General features: G+C 32.0%; 2 protein-coding genes across 3 annotated transcripts in view; one reads left to right on the top strand and one right to left on the bottom strand.

Annotated features, from left to right (window-relative positions):
- LOC118186822 (uncharacterized) overlaps nucleotides 1–25565 on the top strand; it is a 370423-nt gene that overhangs the window by 224377 nt on the left and 120481 nt on the right. The window lies entirely within an intron of this gene.
- Nucleotides 304–24140, bottom strand: LOC118186818 (uncharacterized). The gene is made up of 9 exons (XM_035356972.2): nucleotides 23985–24140; nucleotides 17640–18115; nucleotides 16235–16444; nucleotides 7457–7639; nucleotides 7172–7366; nucleotides 6165–6362; nucleotides 5881–6078; nucleotides 4612–5777; nucleotides 304–594 (listed from the first exon to the last, which is right to left on the bottom strand). Exons 1-8 carry the CDS (start codon nucleotides 23994–23996, stop codon nucleotides 4661–4663), a joined length of 2589 nt encoding a protein of 862 aa, XP_035212863.2. The 5' UTR covers nucleotides 23997–24140; the 3' UTR covers nucleotides 304–594; nucleotides 4612–4660.

Raw genomic sequence — 25565 nt, 5'->3', positions numbered from 1 at the left:
AAACATGATTAGGGAAATATGCGAGTATTTATAAATCCATAATGGCACTAATTGTTCTCTTTTCATTTTCGAAGCCACTGTGAAATGTTCAAATACCTATTCTCTGCAATGTATACCTATTCTCTGCAATTTGTGTTTCATTATTTTTCCCGTCCCCTAAAATGAATGGTTTGATTTAATTATGCATATCATGATGTAAAATTATTAAAATGTATGTAACAATGTAATAATACGCAATGAATATTTTTCATGTCATTTAACTCAGATTAAATGTTTTTTTAGCAAAATAAAATAATATCGCAATTCATGCAGGATATTTTATTACTTAATACTTTACATACAAAAAATTAACATTTAAAACACAGAACCTCCATTTATATCGTACCTCATTTCCTTGAATGAAAACATTTTTAATGAAATTGAACATATCCCTTACAAATGCACATAATTTAATAAGTAACTTCTATTTCCAGCATTATCAGAGAAGTTTTTAAAACTTAAGATCTCTCTGTGAACTTAAAATCTTTAATATTCATTAAATAAACATCCTTGCTTGACGAATTCGAAGTCGCGCAGCTTCCCAAATCTTTAGACCTGAAAAATGTGCACATTTTAAATATTTTTTAATTTAAAAATTTTACAAGTAAATTTACACTAGAGTATATTTAATAACGAAGATATTTGGTTGTTTGGATTAATTTCTTAGCGCTGCAATATTTTATTGAAAGAGAATTTTGATAATTAAATGTTTAACAATAAAGTTTAAAATAAATTTTAGTTCGATATGTAACAAATTAACTGTAGATTATGATAGATATAATACGCAGAAGTGAAAAGAATCATAAGCTTTCTCTAATCTCCTTAATCCTTCATGTAAGAATAATGATAAGATGATAAAAATAATTTTAAAATTAAGTGTTTAATTTAAAAAAATTAAGTCTGCACTTTATGAAAAATAAATTAATAATTTTGAAATTAATTAATAAATTAATAATAAATAAATTTCAGAATATGTTCTTAAAAAATATACTTGCGTTTAATAAGAAGTTACAAATGAAATTAAGTAGAGACGTACATAATTAAAACTCTCAAGTTCCGAGATTTATTTTCAAAATAGAATTTGAATAGAAAATCAAATTTCGTATATTTTTCCAGAAAGTTTTCAAATCAAAATACGAGAGGATCAGATGGAATGCTAAATTGTCTCTAAAATCTTTAATAAATGCATTGTTAGTCAATAACAAACAGTTTTCCAATATTTAACCGTACACAAGATTCGTAGGATTCCAGGATTCTACTAATAAAACTAAAAAATTTAGACATCGTATGTTCGTAGATTATTTCTTTCCGTAAATTTATATTTCCTCCTTTTAAATTATCATGTAAAGATAATATTAGCAATATTAAGGTGAATATCAGTTTTATTCACACACATTTATAAATAATCAGTGCAAAATATATTTACTAATAATAACAAGTAATAATAAAAAGCTTAGCATAAAAAAAAATTCTACTTAAGCAGATAAAATTATTTAAATAATTTCGAAAGGCTTTAAAACACAAAATAAGTATCTCATCAGATACTTATTTTGTGTTTTAAAGGTACTTGTTCAGATACAGATCAGATACTTGTTTTGTGCTTTGAATTTTACATATCTCCATATAGAATGATTTTTAATAAACTAAAGAATCTTGCAACTACAAGTATTATGCAAAATTTCAGAGGAAAATTATTTAAGAGTGACAAATACACGTATGGTAGTCAATACATATTATACATTTGTTGTGTTAGCAAAATTAACTATTTTTGCAAAAAACACTTTTATAATAAATCTGTATGTCCTATAAAAGCTATATATGCATATATATATATATATATATATATATATATATATATAGCCATATAAATAAAGCTGTGAAATTTAATAAATTATATGTATATATATAAAATTTATTAAATCACACAGCTTAATTTAAATGCATTAAAAAGTTTAAAAAATTCCTTAGACACCATAATTTTCTTATTTATATGAGTCTAAAAATAAAATCATGGATCATACACTAGCCGTAACATGGTATTAATGGAAATTCAAGGAACAATAGAAATGATAGTTCAGAAACGATATATGCAATGGAACTTTGTTTCGTAAAAGTAAGTCGTTCCTAAAGATACCAAAGTTCCTAAAGTCACTTGAAATATTTGTAAACTGTTACAGTTTTCCCTACAGGAATTAATGTAAAACTAAATAATGCGTTCCCTTTTCCTAAATGATTGCTTAGAAAAGAATATTTTGAATGTAAATTCATAAAGCAAAAGTGAAACAAATATGAACATCAACACTTTCATCTTCTTTTGAAGACATTCGCTCCACTGCATTAATTATATTTTGGAAAGCCATTTGCTGCAGGCTTACTTGTTCGTATCTCGAGACATCGTCACCCAAGACATTTTTGTTTAAAATATTTGTGCATGAAACCGATTTGTTTGGGATCCAAAGCGTTTGTGATCTGAGTTTACATTCTATAAGAATGATTAGATTCAATTAGTTTAAATTTAGCTTTGTATAGTTTAATTTATATTAAGAACCATAACTAAAATAAATCCAGCGATTTCTTAAAAAGAACCGAATTTCAATAAATTATACAAAGATTTCCCAAAAGCTTCATTTAAAAGGCTATTTTTTAGTGAACTTGACAGTATAAAAATGAAACTTAAGAGATAATTCGCTTTACCATTAAACAGGAGTAGAACTGTTTAAATTAATTTAGAATAAAAATTATATTGAATATCAAACAATTCTTACGATTATTGCATTCTTATTGTAAATAAGTGTCTATGGAAACTGCAAAGAAAACTGGATCTCTAGAAATGGATAAAAAGTCAACGTCATGGATTGATCTTTCCTCCCCTCCAAAAAAATAAGCAGAAAAGCCGAATTAAGCAAAAGTATATAAAAGGCTTTATTTGCGAATAAAATCTTTTCAACTCGTTGTTATAAGCAGCATAATTTTAGGATTTTTTTTCTATCAAAGCAGAGCATCCGTTGATATTGTTATCAGTCTTGCTTGTCTAACAATGTTCAGCACAAGCCCACGTTAATCATCGTGGCAAGGAATCAAATGCGCCTATCGTTGGCAAGAGCCTTGAGCACCATGTAGGTAACAGCTCGACTTTAGTTCAGTTCTTGAGCACCATGTAGGTGACAGCTCGACTTTATTTCAGTTTAGTTAGTTCTGACAATGGTCAGCACAAGCCCACGATAATCATTTTGGTAAGGAATCAAATGCGCCTATCGTTGGCAAAAGCCTTGAGCACCATGTAAGTGACAGCTGGACTTAAGTTCAGTTCTTGACCACCATGTAGGTTACAGATCGACTTTAGTTCAGTTTAGTTAGTTCTAACAATGGTCAGCACAAGCCCACGATAATCATCGTGGCAAGGAGTCAAATGCGCCTATCGTTGGCAAGAGCTTTGAGCACCATGTAGGTGACAGCTTGACTTTGGTTCAGTTCCGCCCCCAATTTCAAGAGAGATCACCCCGAGAGAATGGGATAAAAGAACATCTGTGAAGACACTATGTAAATAAAGTAGAAACTAATCGTGAAATATGTATGAGTTTAGGCCGCAAAAAAAGAAAGCTTGAAAGTTTATTAGCTGAAAATGAAAGCCCGAAATGTTTAAGGTTGAGGAACCTTTGTTAGAAATACTCATGCTATACTAAGGTATTTCTCCCGCCTTCCTAGTGTGCCTTCGTGGTGTAGTGGTTCAGCACTCTGGGCCGGTATTTCCGTGGTTCGATTTCCGGCGAAGGCGATTGCTGATTTTTCATCTTGCCTACTTCCAAAATATACCTAATGTCTCTACAATGCATGCATTCCTTTTTGTTTCAAAGTATATAGTATTTCTGATATAAACGCCATATATATTCGGCTCTCTGATTTAAGATGTGCAATCTATATGGAATATTTACGAAAGTGCAGTTTGTAAAAAATACCGTTTTTTAATCATGATTTTTTCATTTGTTAAAAAGGCAGTTTTCTCCTTACCTCCTCTGTAAAACAAAAGCAATTAGGTGAAAAATTAAGGCTTAAATTATTTGATGAATAAAATTGGTTTTAAACAGAACCTGGTTTTAAAGACCTGATTATAAATTTCACGAAAAAGGCTTCATAGCAAAGGTAAAAATTATAGATTAAATTGTTTAAAGTTCTTTAATATTTAATATTTATAGACAATTAGTTGAATAACAATTTATTAATCAAGTTTATAAACGCGTTAGAGTTATTAATGATAATAGCAATGAAAAAAGCCTAGCTCAAAATATTTTTGAACATAGTTGAATTTCCCTTTAACTTAGTGCGTTATCAAAATGTGTACGCTAAAATGGAAATGTACTGGTTATTATTTCGAAAGTCCGGAGATTCAAGAACGGTTCATTAATGTTGAAATTTAATTAACTTAAGCTCGACTTTGTATATTGCGGTAGTTACAATAATAATGATAACAGTTATTAATTTGTACAATTTCGGGATAAATAATTTAAACATAAAATATAACATAAATTATTAAAAAAGTAATATTCATTTATTTAATGAAAACTAGGCACATACCATTTTTTTTCAGTAGATAAACCTTGGAACTGTGGTTTCTACAGTGAGATTAGGAACTATAAAAGTGAGAATAAGTATAAGGGCTGATTATAGATTGAGATTCATAAGCATATGTAGGGTAGCTGTCAGACTTAAAGGTGTAGAGAGGAGCAACGTTGGAAATTTGACCATGAACTTCGTGAGCACCCGACAAGTCACTAATAGCTGACCCATAGTGAGAAGTAGGGGAAAACGCTGAAGAATACCGTTGGCTGTTAAGAGTACCGACTGTAGGTGTTTCATATCCTTTTTCTGAACTAGAAAATGATGCATGCTCTGGAGCAACTAAAGATGTATGCTTACAGGCAGAAGATTTATCTTTCTGTAACTGGTATCTTTCTGTAGCTGGAATATCAGTAGATGTATGCTTAAAAGCTGAAGAAGAATGTCCTAATGTTCCAGTTTCAATACCCGTAAAGTGTTTTGAAGATTTATCATAACCACTTCCTCCAGCAGACACCAAAGAACCTGCAAAATGAGTATCTTTACCTGCATTCAAGAAGTCAGATTTAGACAGAGTTAAAAGCCCAGAAGATTTTCCAGAAGCAATGCTATCTTCTGGAACAAGAACGAAGGCTTTTTCAGAAGTAATCGATTTTTCTCCGCTTACTGGGATAGAGAAAGAGTGGCCTTGAATTGTCGATTTTCCACCTGAATAGCCTCCTGAATGAGCAGATGCAATTGTGTGCTCTGAAACAGGCGATTTATCATCAATATAACTTACTCCGGGAATTTCAGCTGGTTGAACAAGGGCAGAACTTTTATGGTAACCTGCATCAAGTTCTCCTTGAGCAGGCGTTTTAGCGAAACTTGAACTTAATGTGGAAACTTTACTTCTCTCAGCGCTATGAAACTGACCAGAGACCTGATGTGTGGATTTAGGAGATCCTGATGCAGATGAGGTAGAAAATGTTTCGAAAGCTGGAAAGGCCAGTTTATCGGCTGCATTTAAGGACACAGTACTTCCAGTTTTGGGATGAGTGGAAGGACCAACAGCACCTGAAGAATGACTTGTGGGTGTAAAATCTTTTGTGAAGGAAATTTGAGATGGACCACTTATTGCAAAGAAGCCCTGTCCGCTGCTTTTCTGGATGGCTCTTGTGCTATGAGTTTGTCCTGCAAGTACTCTGGAGTGGAAAAAAAAAACATTTTGAGATCAAACGTTTTATTAATTTTAAATCAGATCAGTTTTAAAGAAAAAAATGGGAAATGTAAAACCAGATAATTTACTTGCTATGAGATGCAGATTGTGGCTTTGCGACTCCAAAAGTAGATAGCAGTGGTGCATTTTCAAAGTGACTAGAAAATCCGGGTGAAGCTGGGACATCCTTGACGAAAGTGATTTCAGTTGTTTTATGTATTTCAGAAAAACCATGCGATTTGGCGTCGTCTAAGGATTCTGAAGAATGAGACTGAACTCCTGAGGTTCTGAAATTGCAAAACATTTTATTCATTATAAAATTTCGATTTTATTTTAAATAATGACACTCAATTAGAATAAAAAGATATTAAACCTATCAAAATGTGCAGCTTCTGGTTTCAATCCAGTGAACTTTGCGAACGGAGCTACTTTTGGTCGACCAGGTTGAAGAGTTGCAGAGGCAGCTTCCTTGGTGAAAGTAATTTGCCCTTGGCCGTGCGGCGTGGAAAAGCTAGTTCTTCCAGCCTTGTAGACAGTTGTAAAGGCACCATGGGATTGTCCAGTGGTTTCACTGTTTAAATAAATATCAAAAGTTGGTTAATGATTACGACCAACTTTAATGCATTACATAAATTCAAATATTCTCACGAACGAAATTACGGCCGCCCGCCATCCGACTGCTTTAAATTTTTTCTTTCAGCTTGGTCGAAAAGAACATTCATTCTAATGGAAATGAGAGCTTTTATTTCCTTTATTATATTTTATTTCGGCAAAAATCGTTCAATTAAAATACTTTTATTTTTATTCTATTTTTTAATTTTATATAAAAATTTTAATCTTAAGAACAAAAATCGTAAATGAACTACAGAACAACCTACACACAAGGCAACTGACTTCATTCCGTTTCATATTTCAAAATAAAAACTCCTTACATGATAAGGCAGTTGATACACTTAAACGTCAAATTTGTTTAGTCTGTTTTTAGAAAAAGAGCACTATGACTAATTAATTATTAATGAAGTAAACAAAAAAACTGGAGTCCTCTGCTCAACGCTAATTCCTATTCCATTGATATGTATAGTCTACATATTTCCGAACGCTGGTCAGCCTACATAAATTATAAATGTATGCGTATTAAACTATATTCAACCAAAATTAATTTAATAGCATAGTAAAACTATGCAGTACTGTGCCATTTAAATCAGAGAAAATATTGAAAACACTTAAATAAGTTAGCACATAAATCATCCTTATGCCTCAAATAAATTATGTGTTACTTGGCCCAAAACGAAAAAAAAACTAATTCAGATAACCGGAGTTCCTGAAATTTAGAATACTTTTAACTAGATTCCTAACATACGTTTAAGTGAAAGATCTTACCTGTGAAGAGTTCCAGTTGCTGGTTTCACTGGCCCATGGGTGGATTGGTGGGTGGATGTAGACTTAAAATGCTCAAATGTGCCAATAGTAGGAACTTCCTTGGTGAAAGAAACTTTCGCACCACCTTGGGAAGCAGCAAAACCATGTGATCCAAATTTAAGGGCAGATGCACCGTCATGAGAGTGTTCACTTACTCTAGGTAAAGTGTATTGAAGAGTAGTTAGAGTGTGCATCAAATACATTGTTGCACATCTAAAAATTCAGAATTTTAAAGTTAAGTCTCACCTGTGTTGGGCATCAGCGATTGGCTTTGCAGCATTATATGTGGAGAATTCATGATTTCGAGAATGCCCAGCAATTCCTGTATCTTTTACAAAAGGCATTGAAGCTGGACCAATAACAGAAGAGAAACCTTGATCAGCTATTCCTTGTGAACCTCCAAAAAGACTTGTATGCCCAACATTCACACTGTAACGGAAAGATTTAAAATACTATTATAAGAGTAAAACGTATAAGAAGAGTAAAAATTCCATATTGGTTGTCATAAATGTATTATTATAAATCATTTAATTTATTATCGTATTATTACTTAAATTATTATTGTATTATTATAGTTTTTGTTAGTTATTCTATGTACATTTTAGAAAAATAATATTAATCTGGAACATTTTCACAATTTAAAGAAGTAAATGTTAAGTGATAATATACATTACGTAACTGATGTTCCTCATTTCAAAACATCTGAGTATTATTGGGTTAATTAATATTACAGTATTATCTGAAAGCACTGAAAGGCCTGCTCTTGAAATAAAATGTAATAAATCATTTTAAAAATTGTGCATTTTAAAATGTAATGAAATGTTGTGTAGATAAATTATTGTTTTTAACAATCTACCGCATTGAAAATAAATTATATTTATTGCTTAATTATTTGGTAAATTTAGCATTATATAAAATCAAACTTCAACTCGAAATAATATAAATCCATAAAATAAACTTAATTCAGAATAATATAAATCCTAATGCTGCCAACTTATCACAAAAATATATATTTTCATCCTAATATTGAGCACCATAATTACTTTCTGCTTATATCTCAGTTGCGATACAGAAATTATCGTATTTTATGTCCTATTTTCTCAATTTCTTATAAATTTCTCAGTGAAATTATGTGAACTTGCTAAAGCATAATCCTGAAAAGTCAGTTATAGATACTTATCTCGGGAAACATTTGAGAGAAAATGAATTCAGTTGTTATTTTACAAGTTATATATAACTGATAACGGGTACAACAGTATTTTTTTTTAATTATAAAAGAAAAATTGGTAAACTTTCAGCGTTTGGAACATGATTTCTTATTCTTTTAAAGTAGACATTCTAAATGAAAACATTGAATGCATATAACGTGTATCTGAATAACCAAAGTATTTCCTACAACTTTCTCAGATGAAAATTAACTTTTTTTAAAAAAATTCATTCTTCTAAAATTCAATTTATAAGAATGCACTCTATAATTAAGAGATTATCAAATGAAATAGCTCGCCATGTTATATAAATATTTTCTCATTGTGCTTGTCGAACGCTTCTGTTTTAAATTTCAATTATGAAACAGAAGTATTTTTAATTTATTACTATTTAAAATTTTTATTTTAAATTTATTTCATGTGTATTAAGCAATAATAAGAAATAAAGGAGTAATTCATTTATAACATTTTTTATTTGAAAACATTTTACAAAAGCACAAAGATGATTTTATCCTTTTTGTCCCCTTAGCCGAAAGACGAATGAGATAGGTTTGAATTCTTAGTATTTCCATTCATCAAATGATCTGCAAAAGAAAAACAAAATATATAGAAGCCTATAATATAGTAACAAAGATATGAAAAAACGTTAGCGTAAATAAGTGGAATCTCGACTATATGCAATTAATAATTTTGGGAGTTTTAAATCCACTTCGTTTAAATCAACTCAACTGAAAAATTTGAGCGTTAGATTTAGGATACTTTTAACAGAATTGCAGAAGAATTCCAATTATCCGCAATAAAGGAAAGCTTAATTATTGAAAAATTCGAATAATATAAATGTTTCCTTCTTCCTTTTGATCAACAGTTTATTTACAGCAACATAAATGACAAACTTTTGTTGATTTGTTTGCTTTATTTTATTTTAATCAAGAAAAAACAGTTTTTTAAATATTACATTTTACTCAAAAATGACACATTATCCTTAAAAACGAAAGACTTCCCCCCAAAACCTAGTAAAAGACATAAAAAATTAATTAAAGGTACTCGATTGCAGTAAGTAAAATAAAAATTGTTTGAGTAGAGAATGACATAATATCACTGCTCTAGTTTAGTCCGTTTTTAGAAAAGAAGCAAATACACTGCTCAACATTGAAAATGCAACACCAAGAAGGAGTGGTCGGACATTTATGCAAATTTTAGAGTAGACGCACGTCACTGAGTTATGCGACTGATGTGAAATGCGCAGCTCTCCGACGCACGGGAAGTAAGATATAAGGGAAGGAACGTGCAGAATGGGCAATATTCGTGTCATTATTTCTGCCAGACGAATTATCGAAGAAAGTTGGTTTTTGCCCCGGAGGATACGTCTAATAGGAGAGAATGCCAGGTAGCCATCAACAAAGGCATTTCCAGCAGATAGACGATTTTACGAGGGGTATGGTGATCGGACTGAGAAGGGCGGGTTGGTCCTTACATCAAATCGCAGCTGATACCCAAATGGATGCGAACACGGTGCATCGGCTATGGCGAACATGGTTGGAACAAGGAAATGTGGGAAGAAGGAGGGGTGCAGGCGCAGCCAGAGTGAAGTCAGCACGCGTGGATCGACGCATCCGCCCAAAAGCTGTGGCGGTCCCGCAAGTCACTTGTACCGCGATTGTGCAGCATGTGCAAGATACCGTGGACGTTCCCGTGTCGACCAGAATCATTTCCCGTCGATTGGTTGAACGTGGCCTGCACTCATGGCGTCCGTTAAGAAGACTGCCATTAACCCCACAGCATAAACGCCAACGTTTAGAATGGTGCCGGAATGGAGCAATGTGGATGACAGAATTGCGAAACGTCGTGTTCTCAGATGAGCCATGCTTCTGTTTATCCAGTGACAGTCGCTGCATACGTGTGTGGCGTCAACGTGGAGACAGATCTGATCCGGCAGTAACTGTGGAACGCCCCACCGCGCGACAACGTGGCATAATGGTTTGGTGCGCTATTGCCTATGATTCCAGGTCACCTATAGTTCGTATTCAGGGCACTATGACGGCCCAGCGATACTTGGATAATGTACTGCGGCCGGTGGAAATCAGGTGCTGCCTAATGCAATTTTTCAGCAAGATAACGCTTGACCACACAGTTCTCGCATTTGACCAACATGCTCTGCAAGGTATGGAAGATGCTTCTCTGGCCACCGTAATCTCCTGACCTGTCAAAAATCGAACATGTGTGGGATGCAATTGGACGCCGTTTGCAGACTCTGCCCCTTCCTCGTTCAGAAAACGAACTGTGGCAAATGGTTGAAAGGGAATGGAGAGCCATCCCTCAGGACACCATCCGCACTCTTATTGACTCTATGCCTAGACATGTTTCTTCGTGCATCGCTGTCTGCGGTGGTCCTACATCCTACTGAGCCGACGCCGTTCTCGCTCTGTATTCTGACTATCATTTTGAAATAAAGGTCATTTATTGCTGCTTGCTGTCTCTTTTTTTCAAATTTTATCACTTTCTGACCACTCCTTCTTGGTGTTGCCTTTTCAGTGTCCAGCAGTGTATTATGACTAAGCAATTTATCAATAAATAAAAAATAATAATTCTAAGAGAATTTGTAATTTTTTTTCCATTTATGTTCATCGGTTACACATTTATCGAATATTTTAAATCAATCTACAGGTTGATCAGCGAATAAGCACTGATTTCAAAATTAAATATCGATAAAAAAAAGATCGATAAAATTATGCGGTAAACTGTTCGTTTATTAGCAAAACTGTAAAAATTGTGTACAAAAGTTTATAAATTTTAGTTACGAAAATCGCTAACAGATGGCGCTCTAATCGCAATGACCTATCAATAGCTTTTAAAAATGTGTTTTGAATTCGAAAGTGATCAGTACGATTGTTGGCTAGTGAAAAAAGGCTAGCGTAGAAAGTGAAATAATGTATTCCATTGAACAACATGTTTTTTTTGGTTCTGGAATTTCACCGATTAGAACACACTACGGCAAAACGTCGCAGTTTTCAAAACCGATTCAATGTTGCAGTTGAACCCAATGCGAAAACCATTCGTATGCTCTTCGCGAAATTTGAACGGACTGGCAGCGTGGCTGATGATCGAAAGGGAAATGTTGGGCCTAGGCAAACTGTAGTCACTCCTGAAAATTCAGTCAAAGTTTCTGGAATTGTTTAGCAAAATCCTAGGAAAAGCCTCCGACGGATGGCATCAGAGACGGGTTTGAAGTACAGGAGCACGCAAAAAATATTAAAAAATGGCCTACGGCTGTTTCCATACAAAATCCAAGGTCATCAGGCCATACCCATGAAAGCTGTGCAACAAAGAGTTGACTTTGCGAATCAGATTCTAACAATGGTCGACAACGACAGATTTGATGTAAGCTGCATCTGGTTCACAGATGAGGCACATTTTCATTTGAATGGAATCGTTAATAAACAAAACTGGAGATTTTGGGGTACCGAAAGTCCTCATTTGTGTGAAGAGAAAGCACTGCATTCGCCTAAAGTTGCTGCGGTAGGCGCCAGCGGCATTATCGGACCATTTTTCGTACGAGAAATGATAACTACTGGACGTTGCGTTACAATTTTCGAACAATTTGTCAGCACTCAACTAGCGTTGGAGGATCGACCAGGTATCGACTGGTTCATGCAAGATGGGGCTCGACCACATCGAACAGATAAAGTTTTTCGCTTTCTTCATGAATACTTTGGAAATAGAGTAATTGCGTTAGATTATCCGAAATTTACTGACACAGGAATAGCTTGGCCTCCATATTCTCCAGATCTGAGTCCTTGTGACTTCTTTCTGTGGGCCGCATTGAAAAACACTGTCTATCGAAACAATCCAGCTACTCTAGATGAGCTTGAATCGTTGTTTGGTGTTGCATGTGATTCCATTTCTGTTGAGACATTGCAAGACGTGATGTCAAATTTCATTGTTCGTTTACGCCACCTCATTGTTCCGAACCGTTTTCAGCTCAGAGTTAACGATATGTTAACGATTTTTGTAACTAAATTTTCTAAACTTTTGTACACCATACACCATTTTTACAGTTTTGCTAATGAACGTACAGTTTAAAGCATAATTCTATCGTTCTTTGTTTAATTTTGAAATCAGGGCTTATTCGCTGATCACCCTGTACATGTCTACGCTTTCCTTTAAATTAATTTAAATGCTTCTTAAAATATACGTACTGCATTTCATTATCTTTTCATATTGTGTAAATCAACGAAAAACGTAAAAACTTGAAATTAAATTTACAGTAACCTTAATCTTACTTGGTCTAAAAAATAAAAACAAGCGATGAGAATAAAGTTACAAATAAGTAGAGTTTTATTGTACGACATATCTATAAATCTAAGTAGATATACACCTAAAATGAACTTATTCCCATTCAAAACTAGAAACTGATTCAAAAACGAGGCTTCTTGATACCCGATTTTCTTTGTTGAAAATTATAAATGAACGAATGTGATGTTATCTTTACAAGTAAATAATAAATACAAAATTTTTAATCCCTATATGTAGACAGAAGTTGTTGAATATATTTTTAAATAATTAAGGTAACCATCACGTAAAATATTTTGATCTCATAAAAACAGTCTGATGTGGCCAGCATATCAGAATGTTGAACATAAAATCCCAAACATTTTACGTTTTTAAATAACAACTACCTTTAAGTAAAGTATAACTTTTGGTTGATCATTTGTAAACAAAATCTAATTTACTGTTCTTAATAAATAGAAAGATCTTCAGCACGACATTTTGGATTCTATATTATTAAGTATCATCGGTGATGTGCATAGGTGTTTTCCTAAATTTTTACCACCATAATCAAACGATTGCCGTTTTATTTATTTTTTTACTAAACTTTTATTTTGTTGGGCATTTGAACATATGATTTAATTGGTTTTAATTAAGCAAACTAAGGGCTTTTAGTACACTTAGAATAAGTACTTTGAAACGAACAGCATAATTTAAAAAGCAAATGAAAGGCTGTTGTAAAATTCATTGTCTTCTACGACTTGATATAAATAAATATCACATCTAGAAATAATATAAGTATTACTAATTATGTGCTGCAGTATTTTAGATTAAACTCTTATTTTATGATTCTGATAATATAAGTCTTCTTAATATGTGCTGCAATATTTGTCCACAAATATTGTTAAGGGTTTCAAGTAAAGTACATTCTGGTTTATCGTATGTAATCAAAAACTTTTTCAGTGATAGTGTTTTCAGTTTGATTTTTTATTCTTATTTCGAAGCATATATGATATTATGATAAGAATATCATATATGCTTCGTATATGTATACTAGAGTTTTGAATATCAAATCTGAGAATTTGTGATTATATTTTTTTAATATAGTTTTCCTAATATGTTTTTTTCTTTTTTTCTTTTTTTTTTTTAACATTTAGGAGTAGGAAAGAATTATGCACGCCAACATTGTTGGCCACTTAGCCGCAAAGCGTTTTCAGAGTGCACCACGACGAGGTGGAAGCTTCAACTAAAGTACCATGCTTATCAATTTTAGCCAATGTTCCCCTTGACATAAAAGTCTTAAATACTAAAACTGAAAACTTTCAATTACATTGTAATATGATTCTTCATTAAAAACAGTTACATGCTTCAAGTGAAGTACCATTTCCTTTGTCCAGTTTTATCCAAGATCCAATCACCTCTTTATGTAAATGCTAAAAATCTTAATACCGAAACTAGAAAATTTTTGGAAGTTTGATACAGGAGCTATCGTGGATGAAAAAATATCATATATGTACACACAGGTAAACTTCACTGTAAAAACAGTAAAAACGTGCTGTGCGAACCTTAATTTGCCCCTAATTATAAAAGTTGCCAATTGAATGCATTTGATTAACAATGCATTCCTCGAGTTAATCTAGAGAGAATTAAATGTAAGAATAAAAAATCAAATTGCGTAAGCGAAGTATTGCTGAGAGATAATGGAACAGACATAAACGAGTACTTTTAGTACAAAATTTTAATTTCCTTTTTCATTTAGCTGAAAATTAGACACGAACGGACAAAGCAAATAATAAAAAAAAAAAAAAAGAAAGAAAAGCAAAGTTTAGTCAGTGCAAAATGGATATTTGTCGCAAAACTTGTTATTACAACGATTTTTAATATCAGTGCTTAAAGCTATTATCCAGTAAGCGCTAAATAAATGACACACGCAAACAAATCTGCTAAGGTATTTTTTAGTCTGGGAAAAAATAAGTTGCCAATTCTGAAGAAATATATTTTCAAGTGTAAATGTCATTCAGAAAGTGAATGAAAAGTAGATATACATTGCATGCAAACCTCAGTTAATCATATGGTAAAAAGGTGACACGTGAATTGGCTCCATTCGTTGAAATAAAACATAATTTTTATTTTAGGAAGTTATAATTCTTTGCAATCTCCTATTCAGTAAGAGAGTTGTTTTTCGCCTCTACCATAAAGCGTCATTTTCGCTAAATGTTCAATAGTTATAAATATTCTTAAAGTTCAGTTATGTTGCTAATTAAAAAACTAACGGTTTCTTAACTTCGTATTACTTTTCTAAATCTCGTCGTTTTCATTTTAGGGTTTAAATACGTCTAGGAAATTTAATGGAATTCCAGGAAAGATTCCAGAACTGACAACAGAATAAGACTGCGCAATAGTCACGTCAAGGTTTTTAAATTCTTTAAACCTGAAAACTCTTTTTCCGATACTTTCGGGTGCATGAAAAGTAGCCTTCTTTAGATGCATACTTTCTTGCACTAAATTAGATCAAAGTTACAAACTAGTGAATTACTGAACTTACTGCAGCAACAGCAATGTAAAAATAATCAATAACAATAATAACAATTTAAATGTAAAATGAAAGAAAGTTATACTTACATTTTCCTTTTTGAATGATCGAACAGGTGCCTATTTCTTCCAGTAGCTGCTTGGGTAGGAGTGAGAATATGAGAATGGGCTGTAAACAGATGGGGAGCTGTAAGTATAGGATGGATAGCTGCTAGATGAAAAACTGTAGACTGGGGATGCCTCTGAGATGTAGCTGTAGGCTGGATAAGAACTGGAAATATAACTTTTTGCTGGAGTAGCAATGGAGGAGTGATGATCTTTCTCATAATAACTGACAGCTGGGTCAGCAACCGAAGTAACAGCAGGCTGAGCAACGATGGTGCTGACAGGCCTGCTGATGTAAGTTGTGGTATGTTGTTTGGGAGCTTCAGCTACGTACTGGTATTTGGGTTGGGCAACGACAGTGCTAACAGGCCTGCTGATGTAAGTAGTAGTATGTTGTTTAGGAGTTTCAGCCACGTACTGGTATTTAGGTTGGGCAACGACAGTGCTGACAGGCCTGCTGATGTAAGTAGTGGTATGTTGTTTAGGAGTTTCAGCCACGTACTGGTATTTAGGCTGGGCAACGACAGTGCTGACAGGCCTGCTGATGTAAGTACTGGTATGCTGTTTGGGAGCTTCAGCCACGTACTGGTATTTGGGCTGAGTGATGACAGTACTGACTGGTTCGACTTCTGTATAAAAAGCAGAATGGGTATCTTGTTTATGGGCAGCAACTGGTAAAGAAGCTACTCCCTCAGATGCAACATACGTAGTTGCGGGTGCAACATATGAGGCTTTGGGGGCAGTATACTTTTCAAAATGTGTAACTGCGGGTTTTACTTCAGTATATGTTGCAGCGGGCTTCGAGACAAACGAGACTGCTGGCTCAACGTATTTTTCAAAATGTGTAGTTGTGGGTTTAACAGCAGCGTATGTAGCAACAGGCTTGGAGACAACTGACACTTCTGGTTCAACGTACTTTTCATAGCTGGTAATTTCAGGTTGGACTGCATAAGTAGTAACGGCGGGCTTCTTGTAGGAAGAGTAGCTAGATACAGCGGAAACGGCTGGTTTCGTTCTCTGGTAGGTGGAATAGCTTGGTACCTCCTTTGTGAATGTGATTTTGCCTGGTCCCTGTGCACTAGAGAATCCATGAGCACCAGATCTCTGCCAAGAGGAACTACGGTAGCTGTAAAAGGAAAGGAATTTAACAATATATTTTTTTTAAGAAACACGTATTTTCTTTTTACATTTTAATATAAATTATTAGACCCAGATGTTCAAATTTCCTAAAATTACGCTTATTTATTGGAGTTTAGCTACTGTAAGTCTAAAAACTTACAGTATTTGAAATGTTTGAGATAAATATAAGCATATACAATATGATTTTATTCTTGAAATTTACGTGGGAAGGAATATTTCAGGAGGTTATATTTATATGCACTTGATATATATATATATACAACGTTTATCATACACTTTTCACACTTTTCCTTCTTGGACATTATTTTTTACATTAATTTTCTGTATGAAGAAGGTTCATTTGATAAAATATATTCATTTTATTTTGTTTTATCTTTTATTTGTCATATTAGTTATTTCGCACCTTTTATACATAGCTTATTTAATCATATTTGAAAAAAGTTATAATCACTTTGTTTTAATTTTTATTTTCGACTATTGATATTAATATTTTTTATGTGAGTGTAATTTTTACTTATATACCTCAGATGGCCGTTAATAACACAACAAAATTTTTGCTCGGATATATGAGACGTGTTCCTGGATGTAAAAAATGAAGAGCAATGCGTGCATAATTTTAACAATTTAATTAATATTTAATGATAGCTCTATGCGCTCTATGTTTATTTATTTTGGAATTGCGTATATTACACGTGATATTATTAGGTATCAATTAGTGCAGATGTATTGCTATATCAATTGTTTTGTAAACTTCATTCTCCAAACCTTATCTAAATTAATTATTCCTTATAGATATAATGGAACATTATGTGATAATATTGAATATTAACAGTGAAAAATTAAATTAATCAGCTTTAAGCATAGCTACTTATAAATTTACTCATTTGATATTAAGTTCCTTTTCTTTATCTCTATAATTTGAACAATGATATATGGATTACTCTACAGCCTGTAATAATTTTTTGGTCTTGATTTTTCCTTATTAGAACATTTTATTCTCATAAATATGCCCCCTTGGAGCGTTACCACTGAAAACGCTGAAAGTTTTATGGGGATGTTTGTTTCAGTTTTGTAATCTAAATTTTTGAACATCTGGCTTTATGAATAGGATGTGAATGGATTTCATTTCAGATATTTCTTATAGCTTTTGCATAAATTTTTATCTTTAATGGGAACATTACCTGGCTGGCTGATAACGCTTAGGTTGGCTGACATAAGCTCCTCCGTAAGAACTATGATGTGTCAGTCCACTTCCTCCTAATCCATATATAGCTTTGCCGCTCTGTCCATAAGCTTGGTGACCGTATGAAGAGCCATAGAGTCCACTGCCGTATCCAGTTCCGTAGAGTGCGCTGCTATGATCTGATCCATAACCACCAGAAATGTATTCAGCATGTGCGGGAGCAGTGTAGGTTGATTGTCCGTATATGGCCTTGCCTCCAGATTTCCAACCACTTTGTCCGTAACCCTGATGTCCATATGAAGAACCATAAAGGGCGCTTCCATATCCTAAACCTCCCAAACTGTATGTACCGTGGGATGGAACATAATCGGAATGCCCGGAAGTATAAGAATAAGTAGTTGGAGCATGGCTGTAATATTTGTCATAGCTTCCATAATTGGTAGCGGTGGCCGCAACGGCAAAAAGAAGTACAACCTAAGGAAAAAATTAAAATTCACCTTTTTCCGTCTCTCTTACTTACGTATTTATATAAACAACAATAAAGCCATTGTAGTTACGATAATTTATAATGCAACGAGGTAGTTATAGTGTGTCATCAATATAGAGCGTTGACGATACTACCCGTAGTGACCTTAACTAAAATTATGTTTATTATTATAATATTTTTTAAAAAATAGAAAAGCCTTTCAATTCATGCTTTATTTATATGACAGTAATAGCATTTTCCTGAAAGTTCCATTTTTATATCAATTATATGTCACTATTATAATAGTATTCATTTATTGTTATATTATTATATGTCGCTATTTTATAGTAACGCTAGCCTTAATTTTCAAAATAAAGCTAAATTTTAATGCTCTGATTTCAGCATACAATTTTTAGTGCTTGGAATTTTTATACTTTATATATTCAAAAAAGAAATTATATCAATTATATCTCAATAACACTAGCATAATATTTTTGACTATTTAGAGCTTGAAAACCTATACGTTTATTCCATATATCTTAGGCTAATCAAAAACTATTTTTGATAATGTTGTATAATTGTAAATTCCCTCAAAGCGGACAGCCGGAAACGCCAATGTGCCCCGACGCTTTCTTTGTCTAGCTTGTGTCTTTTGCATTGAGAAGCCTTGGCTAATGCTCAATGAGATTTCATTAGTTTCTTTTTTAAAGTGTAAATGCTTTTGTTACTTACTTTAAAAAAAAAAAAAAAATATGCCTGCTAAAAGCCACCCGGGCGTAGGACTGATAGTATCAAATTATCTAATAAGTAAGTTTGAGATGTTTTATATATTAACAGCTTATGAGGCCTGATTATTCATCTGCAGGAAATTTTAATCAAAGAACAGTTTGCTTCTTTGATGTACGATTTAACACTGACAGTGTAGCTGAGCCACGACATACTGATAGCTCTCTCACGTTCGGTAAAACAGGATAACTGAAGCGATATTTAGGGATGTTTCTCATATTTAACGGCCAGTTTCCTTTAGAAATTCTTCCGCAAAAGCATAAATGATTTTAAGTCTTCTTTGGATATAATTGCATTAGATCTCCGTGTACTTTGAATACAAGTAATTTATTGACGTCGCTTCGATAAAATTTGTAGAGAGAAAAGTATATGGAACTTCTCCATCAATAACACGTGTATCTTTGATTCAATATAAAGTCTGTGTTGAGGCCAAGAACGGCTTAGAAATTAAGGCATTAAACAATTATACGTTAGCCTATATGTGTCTGAATATCCTTCATCTCTACTAATTACTGAAATGATACCATGTATTTAGAAATAGACGAATTTATAAGCATTAACTGAACTATTGCCTTTTAATCCAGTTATGAACCTAAACATACTAACTTTTAGTATTTTTGCAGTTTCATTTTAGGAACTTTTGGTAATTACAGTACTCATAATACAAACTGAATTACATTATTAAAAGAAAATGTTGAGTTAAAATTATGATTATTAAAAAAAGTTATCATATTACAAAACTGCTTACAGCTATATTCCTCTTCTCATCAACTACTACTGCAGAATTTGTTTTTATCATATAATAAAACAATTGTTTTACCCAACAGAATTAATAATATTAGCCTCGTAATGTCTGGAGAAGTTACTAAGACTGAAAAAGTATTGCGAAGCATTCAGCAAATTTGACTGAATGAATCCCCCTCCCCCGGGCCGAAAAACAAAAGACGAACTCGCAGGAATGTTTTATCCTCCCAAAAGGAAAGAAAGAGTGTGGAAGCAAGGGGCAGCTTACTAACTGTACGCTTCTCTGCGGCAAATTTTGGACCTCGATTACCAATAGAAACATCAGCTACTAACAACAAAATTACCTCTAGTACTCCTGAGTCTTCATGCAATAATAAATTTAAGATCAGCGCATCTCAATGCAAAGACTTCTTAAAATAAAAGTAAATCTATCTTTTCTTCAAAAACTTTTATGATAAAAGAATATTCTTTCTTTATTGTTACTCTGCATTAATAGAGAATTAGTGACTCTATATTGTAATTAAATATGTTCGAAATATGAAAAGAAACTGAATTGTTTTGAGAGGCAAAATTTAAATTACTCGTATAAATTGTACAATACAAGATAGGTAATTTAAGCTAGCTTCTAAACTTAAATATCTAAAGAGGAAACATCACACATGTTAAAAATGCAAGTCCAGCCTTGGCGGAGCACCTTACGATTTTAATTTTTAGAAATGCTTCATGGTATAGATAAATGGTATTTTCTCCCTTCTTTCCGCGTGCCTCTGTGGTGTAACTGGAAGCATACCCGACGCATAGTTGGGAAGTCCAGCGTTCGAATCCCAGGGAGGGCCCTGCATATTTTCCCCATCTCCCGCTTAAAAAAAAGAATAATAACTCTATTTTGAAAAGTATATGAGTAGTTTCTTTATTATAGTAGCCCTATGATTATGTCAAAAATTCTATCTTTTTAATGAAACGTGTTAGAATGAGATCAAATAAAACAAAAGTATATTTTTAAAAGAATTTTCAAAATGCAGTATTATCCTAGATACTGTCTCCATTCTGAAATTTATTTTAAAAAGTTTGTCAATAAAAAAGTTTAGGATTGTAACAGTCAAAAGTAATCTTTCAATCCTAATTATACATGCATTGAACAAAAATTAAAAGACTTCTCTAATGCTACTCTCATGTCTTTTATACTAGGACATTCGATTACCAAAATTAACACTTAGAAGTAAACAGCAATAAAATTATAAAATATGCTATTTTACTGTGGGATTTAATAGCATTGACAACTACAAATTTGAACAGGGTATAGTATTTCAAAACTATTATTTTTATTCACAATACAATTGCAAAATTTCTTCTCAAAATTTAAGCAATAAGATTTCAAATATTATAATTTTAATAGTTACTACACTAGTTTTGTAATAGAATCCTGTTAGTGATAATAACCAATAAGAAGTGTAAAATATTCTAAAATTAGCAGTTTATAATTTAGAATACAAATTTTAAAGTCCTCATTCACATTTCAAATTACAAAAACTATTATTACTGGAATTAATAATTGATATTATTATTGGAATTATCAATATTTTTATTAGGGAAAATGCAGTTAATTGCTATTAAAAATTAATTAAAAATTTTGATAATAATTAGCTGCATTTTTCGAATGATATAATTGTTTGTTATTGAATGAAAGCCTTCCCTTAGGTCTCTATGGAACAACAAATTTAATAGTAAAAATTTTGAATCTTAGAAAAACAAAAAATATTAATTTTTTCTACTATCTATTAGATTATTTTAATCTATTAGATTGCAATCATGAAAGTTAGCTTTCCTTTGAATTGTCGTTTTAACACTTTATAATTAAATCATACCTCTTTTTAAACCTTACCTTAGGTTCTAATTTGGACGAACTTAATTAAATCAATCAATAATTCTCGATCATTCTCACACCAGAAATGTATTGCTAACTTGTTTACTTTTAACAAATCTTTGCAAGCTGTCATTTACAAGTTATCACTCTTGGTTACAAGTTAGCCTATTTCTAACAAAAAGACCTTCTGATTTTAGGTTAATTTATTTTGAAGAAGATCTGATAGTTACTTGACATTGTCATAGCAATTTTGAAATCTTCTGGCACAGTTAGTATCAAGAAATTTTAGGTTCTCGAAATCTTATGCATACGTTATCAGCATTTAGTTCTTGAATGTTTTTAAGTCCAATATTTTAAGACAAGCTTTTGAGGAGGAAAAAATTAATTTGAACAGATATTTTCCCATTAATTAAATGAAGTTAATCCTGGAAAAACTTATGAACTTAGAAAATTTTAAATCTATTCTATATATTTTTTAATTACATATTTTAATATATATTTGAATTGTAAACATATAATAACACTTACGATATTTTTTCAAACAGTCTGAAAATTTACTTATAAAATCTTTTAACATGGGAAGGAATTTTCTTATGTTAATTGTTTTAAGAATTTTTATTAACTGATATGTTCTTCTAATTAAATTTATTCAGAACGTTTCAATAACTCAAATTTAGGGATAACTATTATAAATGCAGGAAAATAATGTTCATATAAAGATATATTGAAATTCTAAATTTTTCAATTAAAATAGACATCTAATTATATTTGCAGTTTTTAAAATATTGAAGTAAGAAAATTATTTCTCCTGTACTGAAGTTTTCTCAGCTTTCATAGATTATTTATCTTATTAACTTGCACAAAGTTTGAATGTTATTATGCAAAAATAAAAAAAATAATAAATCCCTTTAAAAATGCTTTATTTTTAAACAGACTGATTTGTGATATGTACGAGTAGTTTAGTTTTTTGTCAAAAAAATCCGTGAAGAAAGAACCAAACAAATAAATTGTTCTACTGTTGAATAAAAAGATTTTATCAAGATCTCTGAGGAGATTTCCTAACAAGTAAATTTTATATAATAGGTTATATGAATGATTTAAAATTTTTAGAACATAATGCATTTTTTAAAAACCTATTTTCCTCTTACAGTGCATTTCATCTTAAACTTCACAGTGGTATTTAAGACATAATGTTGACTGAATGTTGCAAAATAATAATAATTTAATTATTTCTATAAATTCATTTACTTTTAAAGTGAGTAGTTCATGCATTATTGTATGAACTACTCACTTTAAAAGTAAATGAATTTATTTCCATCATTAATAATATACGGAATAGTTTTATGTATAGAATTTCGGAACAATGCTTTAAAATTTTGTCTTGAGTTTGGATTAAAAAATAATATCTTTACAATAAATTACCGAAAAATTTTAAATGTGGTTTGCATGTATGTAGTATGTTATCTACTGAGAAAATTTTGAAATATAAAACTAACAGAACAAATTTTATTTTGCTAATGTTTAGAAAATGGAATAGCCAAAACACTAAATGTATGTTTTAAAAATAATGGCTTTCGATTTAGTTTAATTATATTCGTATGAGGTTTGTAAGAAAATATTTAGAAAGTTACCATCTGTTCAATGAAATAAAAACGTAATAAGCTTTTGATAGAAAGTTATTATCTGATGTTTTTGAATGTTCCGAATAAGTTTTCAACTATACGGTCAAACTTATGACGTATTTTTATTATTTAAACAAACTCTTTATGCCTATTACAATGTCTGAAAAGGAAGTTTTGCTCCTGAAAAACCGCTTTTCTTTGTAACCTGAATATTTGATTCTGGTTATAGCCTTAATAGTAGAATGGTTTTACTCAAATGATAAAAAAACTTTATTTACGCGAAAGAAAGATATGTTTTCTTAAATACGTTTAATGAACTTCCTTTTATGATTTTGCTGCCCAAAAAATATACCAACGCTATATATAAGTAAATATTTTATCTTTTTACTTTACGATGGCCGCTTCTGTTTAATGTGTGCGGCCGCTTCTGTTTAATGTTCTGTTAATTCAATGCTGTGCGAAACCTAATATAAACATGACCAGCTGCTGAATATCATAAAAATTAGTTGAATTAAAATATTAGACGTTCATAAGTTAGGTAGGAAACGCAGAGATCTGTGCATTATTAATTTTTTAAAAATAATTTGTATTTTTTAATTTAAGATTTTTTTACTTTGAAATTATTAATTTAAATAATAAAACTGTTCGAAGGAAAAAATTAGGCAAAATAAAAAAAAATCTGCTATCTTTTTTTACTTATCTCGCTAAAAACAGCATAATTTTGCAAGCAAACAGTATAAAAGCAGTATAAAAGTTAGTAAATTATAAGCTGTGTATTTTCCAACGAATGCAGTCATATAATTGAAAGAAAAAGTGAGACCAAAAATCGTATTCGTAAAGAAACAATAAAGTCGATCTTACCAAGAATTTCATGTTGGAGACTGGACAGGATCTTTACTAGCCACGCTGCAAAGTGGATAGTAAATTCGGAAATACATATCAGCTCATTATATAGGACTTAGGTTCGAAATGTCCTTGAGTTGGACACATTCAGTCCCACTCTAAAATCTGTCAGTAACACTTTTTTTTTTTTTTTTTTTACCATTTACCTCCTTTATTTTATTAAATCACCAGTAGCCTGCCATAAATAACAAAAAAGAAAAAATATAATCAAAGCTTAAGCAGCCGGAGGTGAAATCACCTGACTAGGTTATGACAAATTTTTCCAAGCATGCATTAAATGTAAGGGGCCACTATGATTCATTAATTCGGTATGACTATGATAATTTTATTTTTCTGATTAATCTTTATGAAATCTGGCATCCACTGTTATCTCACAACTCGTTTGTTCTGTTTCTCTTCCCCCTACTTTTTCCCCAACCGTATAACAAATCGCTACTTTAAGTTACTGATTACCGAAAGAGTAGACTTGACCTTGTCCGAGAATGTAAATTTTTTTTATCCTGTCTAAATCAAGAGTCATATTTTCCAAGCAACGTTTCTTGAAAGTAAAGAATCGTGTCCAGAAACGGTAAGTGAATCTTTTTTGCTAAGGATTCAAATTCTTGCCACATATGTGGAGAAGCAGCATCGAAATACATGTTCGAGACCTTGAAGAGTACAAAGGAAAGTTCGACGGGTACGCAGCAGCGAATTACGACATTATATAATCAGTTAAATCCTTTTAACGCTTCATACATGCTTTTAAGGCTACTGCATTATTTTAAACTACACATAGCAGTTGCTTGTTCTGTTAGAGCATAATACTCGCAGGTTAAGTTACTTATCGCAGTAAAGCGAAATAGTCAAAATAAGATAGTTTAGTTCCAAATATTTCTTTTTAAGCTATACATTTTTTTCTGAAAGCAATATTCCAACAAGCAGCCAATAGGTGAAATCCCAAAGCACTGGTAGTTCGGTCCGAGTTTCAAATGCCGGCTGCATGGCCGTTTTCGTGGTTTTCCCCAAATGTAGCATATATATGAATCAGTTTCCATTTGAAAGTCCTCCGCGAAAGTATCCCTCCTCTTAGATCCTCGAGTGCTTTGCCGTGATTAAACAAACCAAATTAACAAAAGAGAACTGCTTCCGCTTTCGTTTCCTGATATTCCGTTTTACGAAATACTTATATAAAAAGAGTTAAAATCATATTTCTTAGACACAGTAGTGTAATAATGAATAGGATAATAAACTTATTTTAGTCAATAAAAATGTAAGGTTTGCGAAATTTTGCTGCTTGGATTTATATTAAAAAGAAGTCTAACAGATATGAAACAATAATACAAGTAAAACGATTGTTCATTTTATTGCGGGTGAAAAAGAGACAAAATCACTAAGCTGTTACGAAATAAGTGAAAAAACTTCGCGGACCCCAGGGATTTATACAAATAAATTTCACGAATAATTTTACGTTAGAGGATTTATATTAGCATTTTGGGAAGGGGACCACGCAATAGTAACATAAACAATCAGTACATAAATAAATAAGAGTTATATTGCGTA

This window comes from Stegodyphus dumicola, chromosome 8 (genome assembly GCF_044657685.1).
Source record: "Stegodyphus dumicola isolate Sdum_Otavi_A_Nest chromosome 8, ASM4465768v1".
Classification (NCBI taxonomy): Eukaryota; Metazoa; Arthropoda; class Arachnida; order Araneae; family Eresidae; genus Stegodyphus; species Stegodyphus dumicola.
This window is presented reverse-complemented; position numbering and strand designations above follow the sequence as displayed.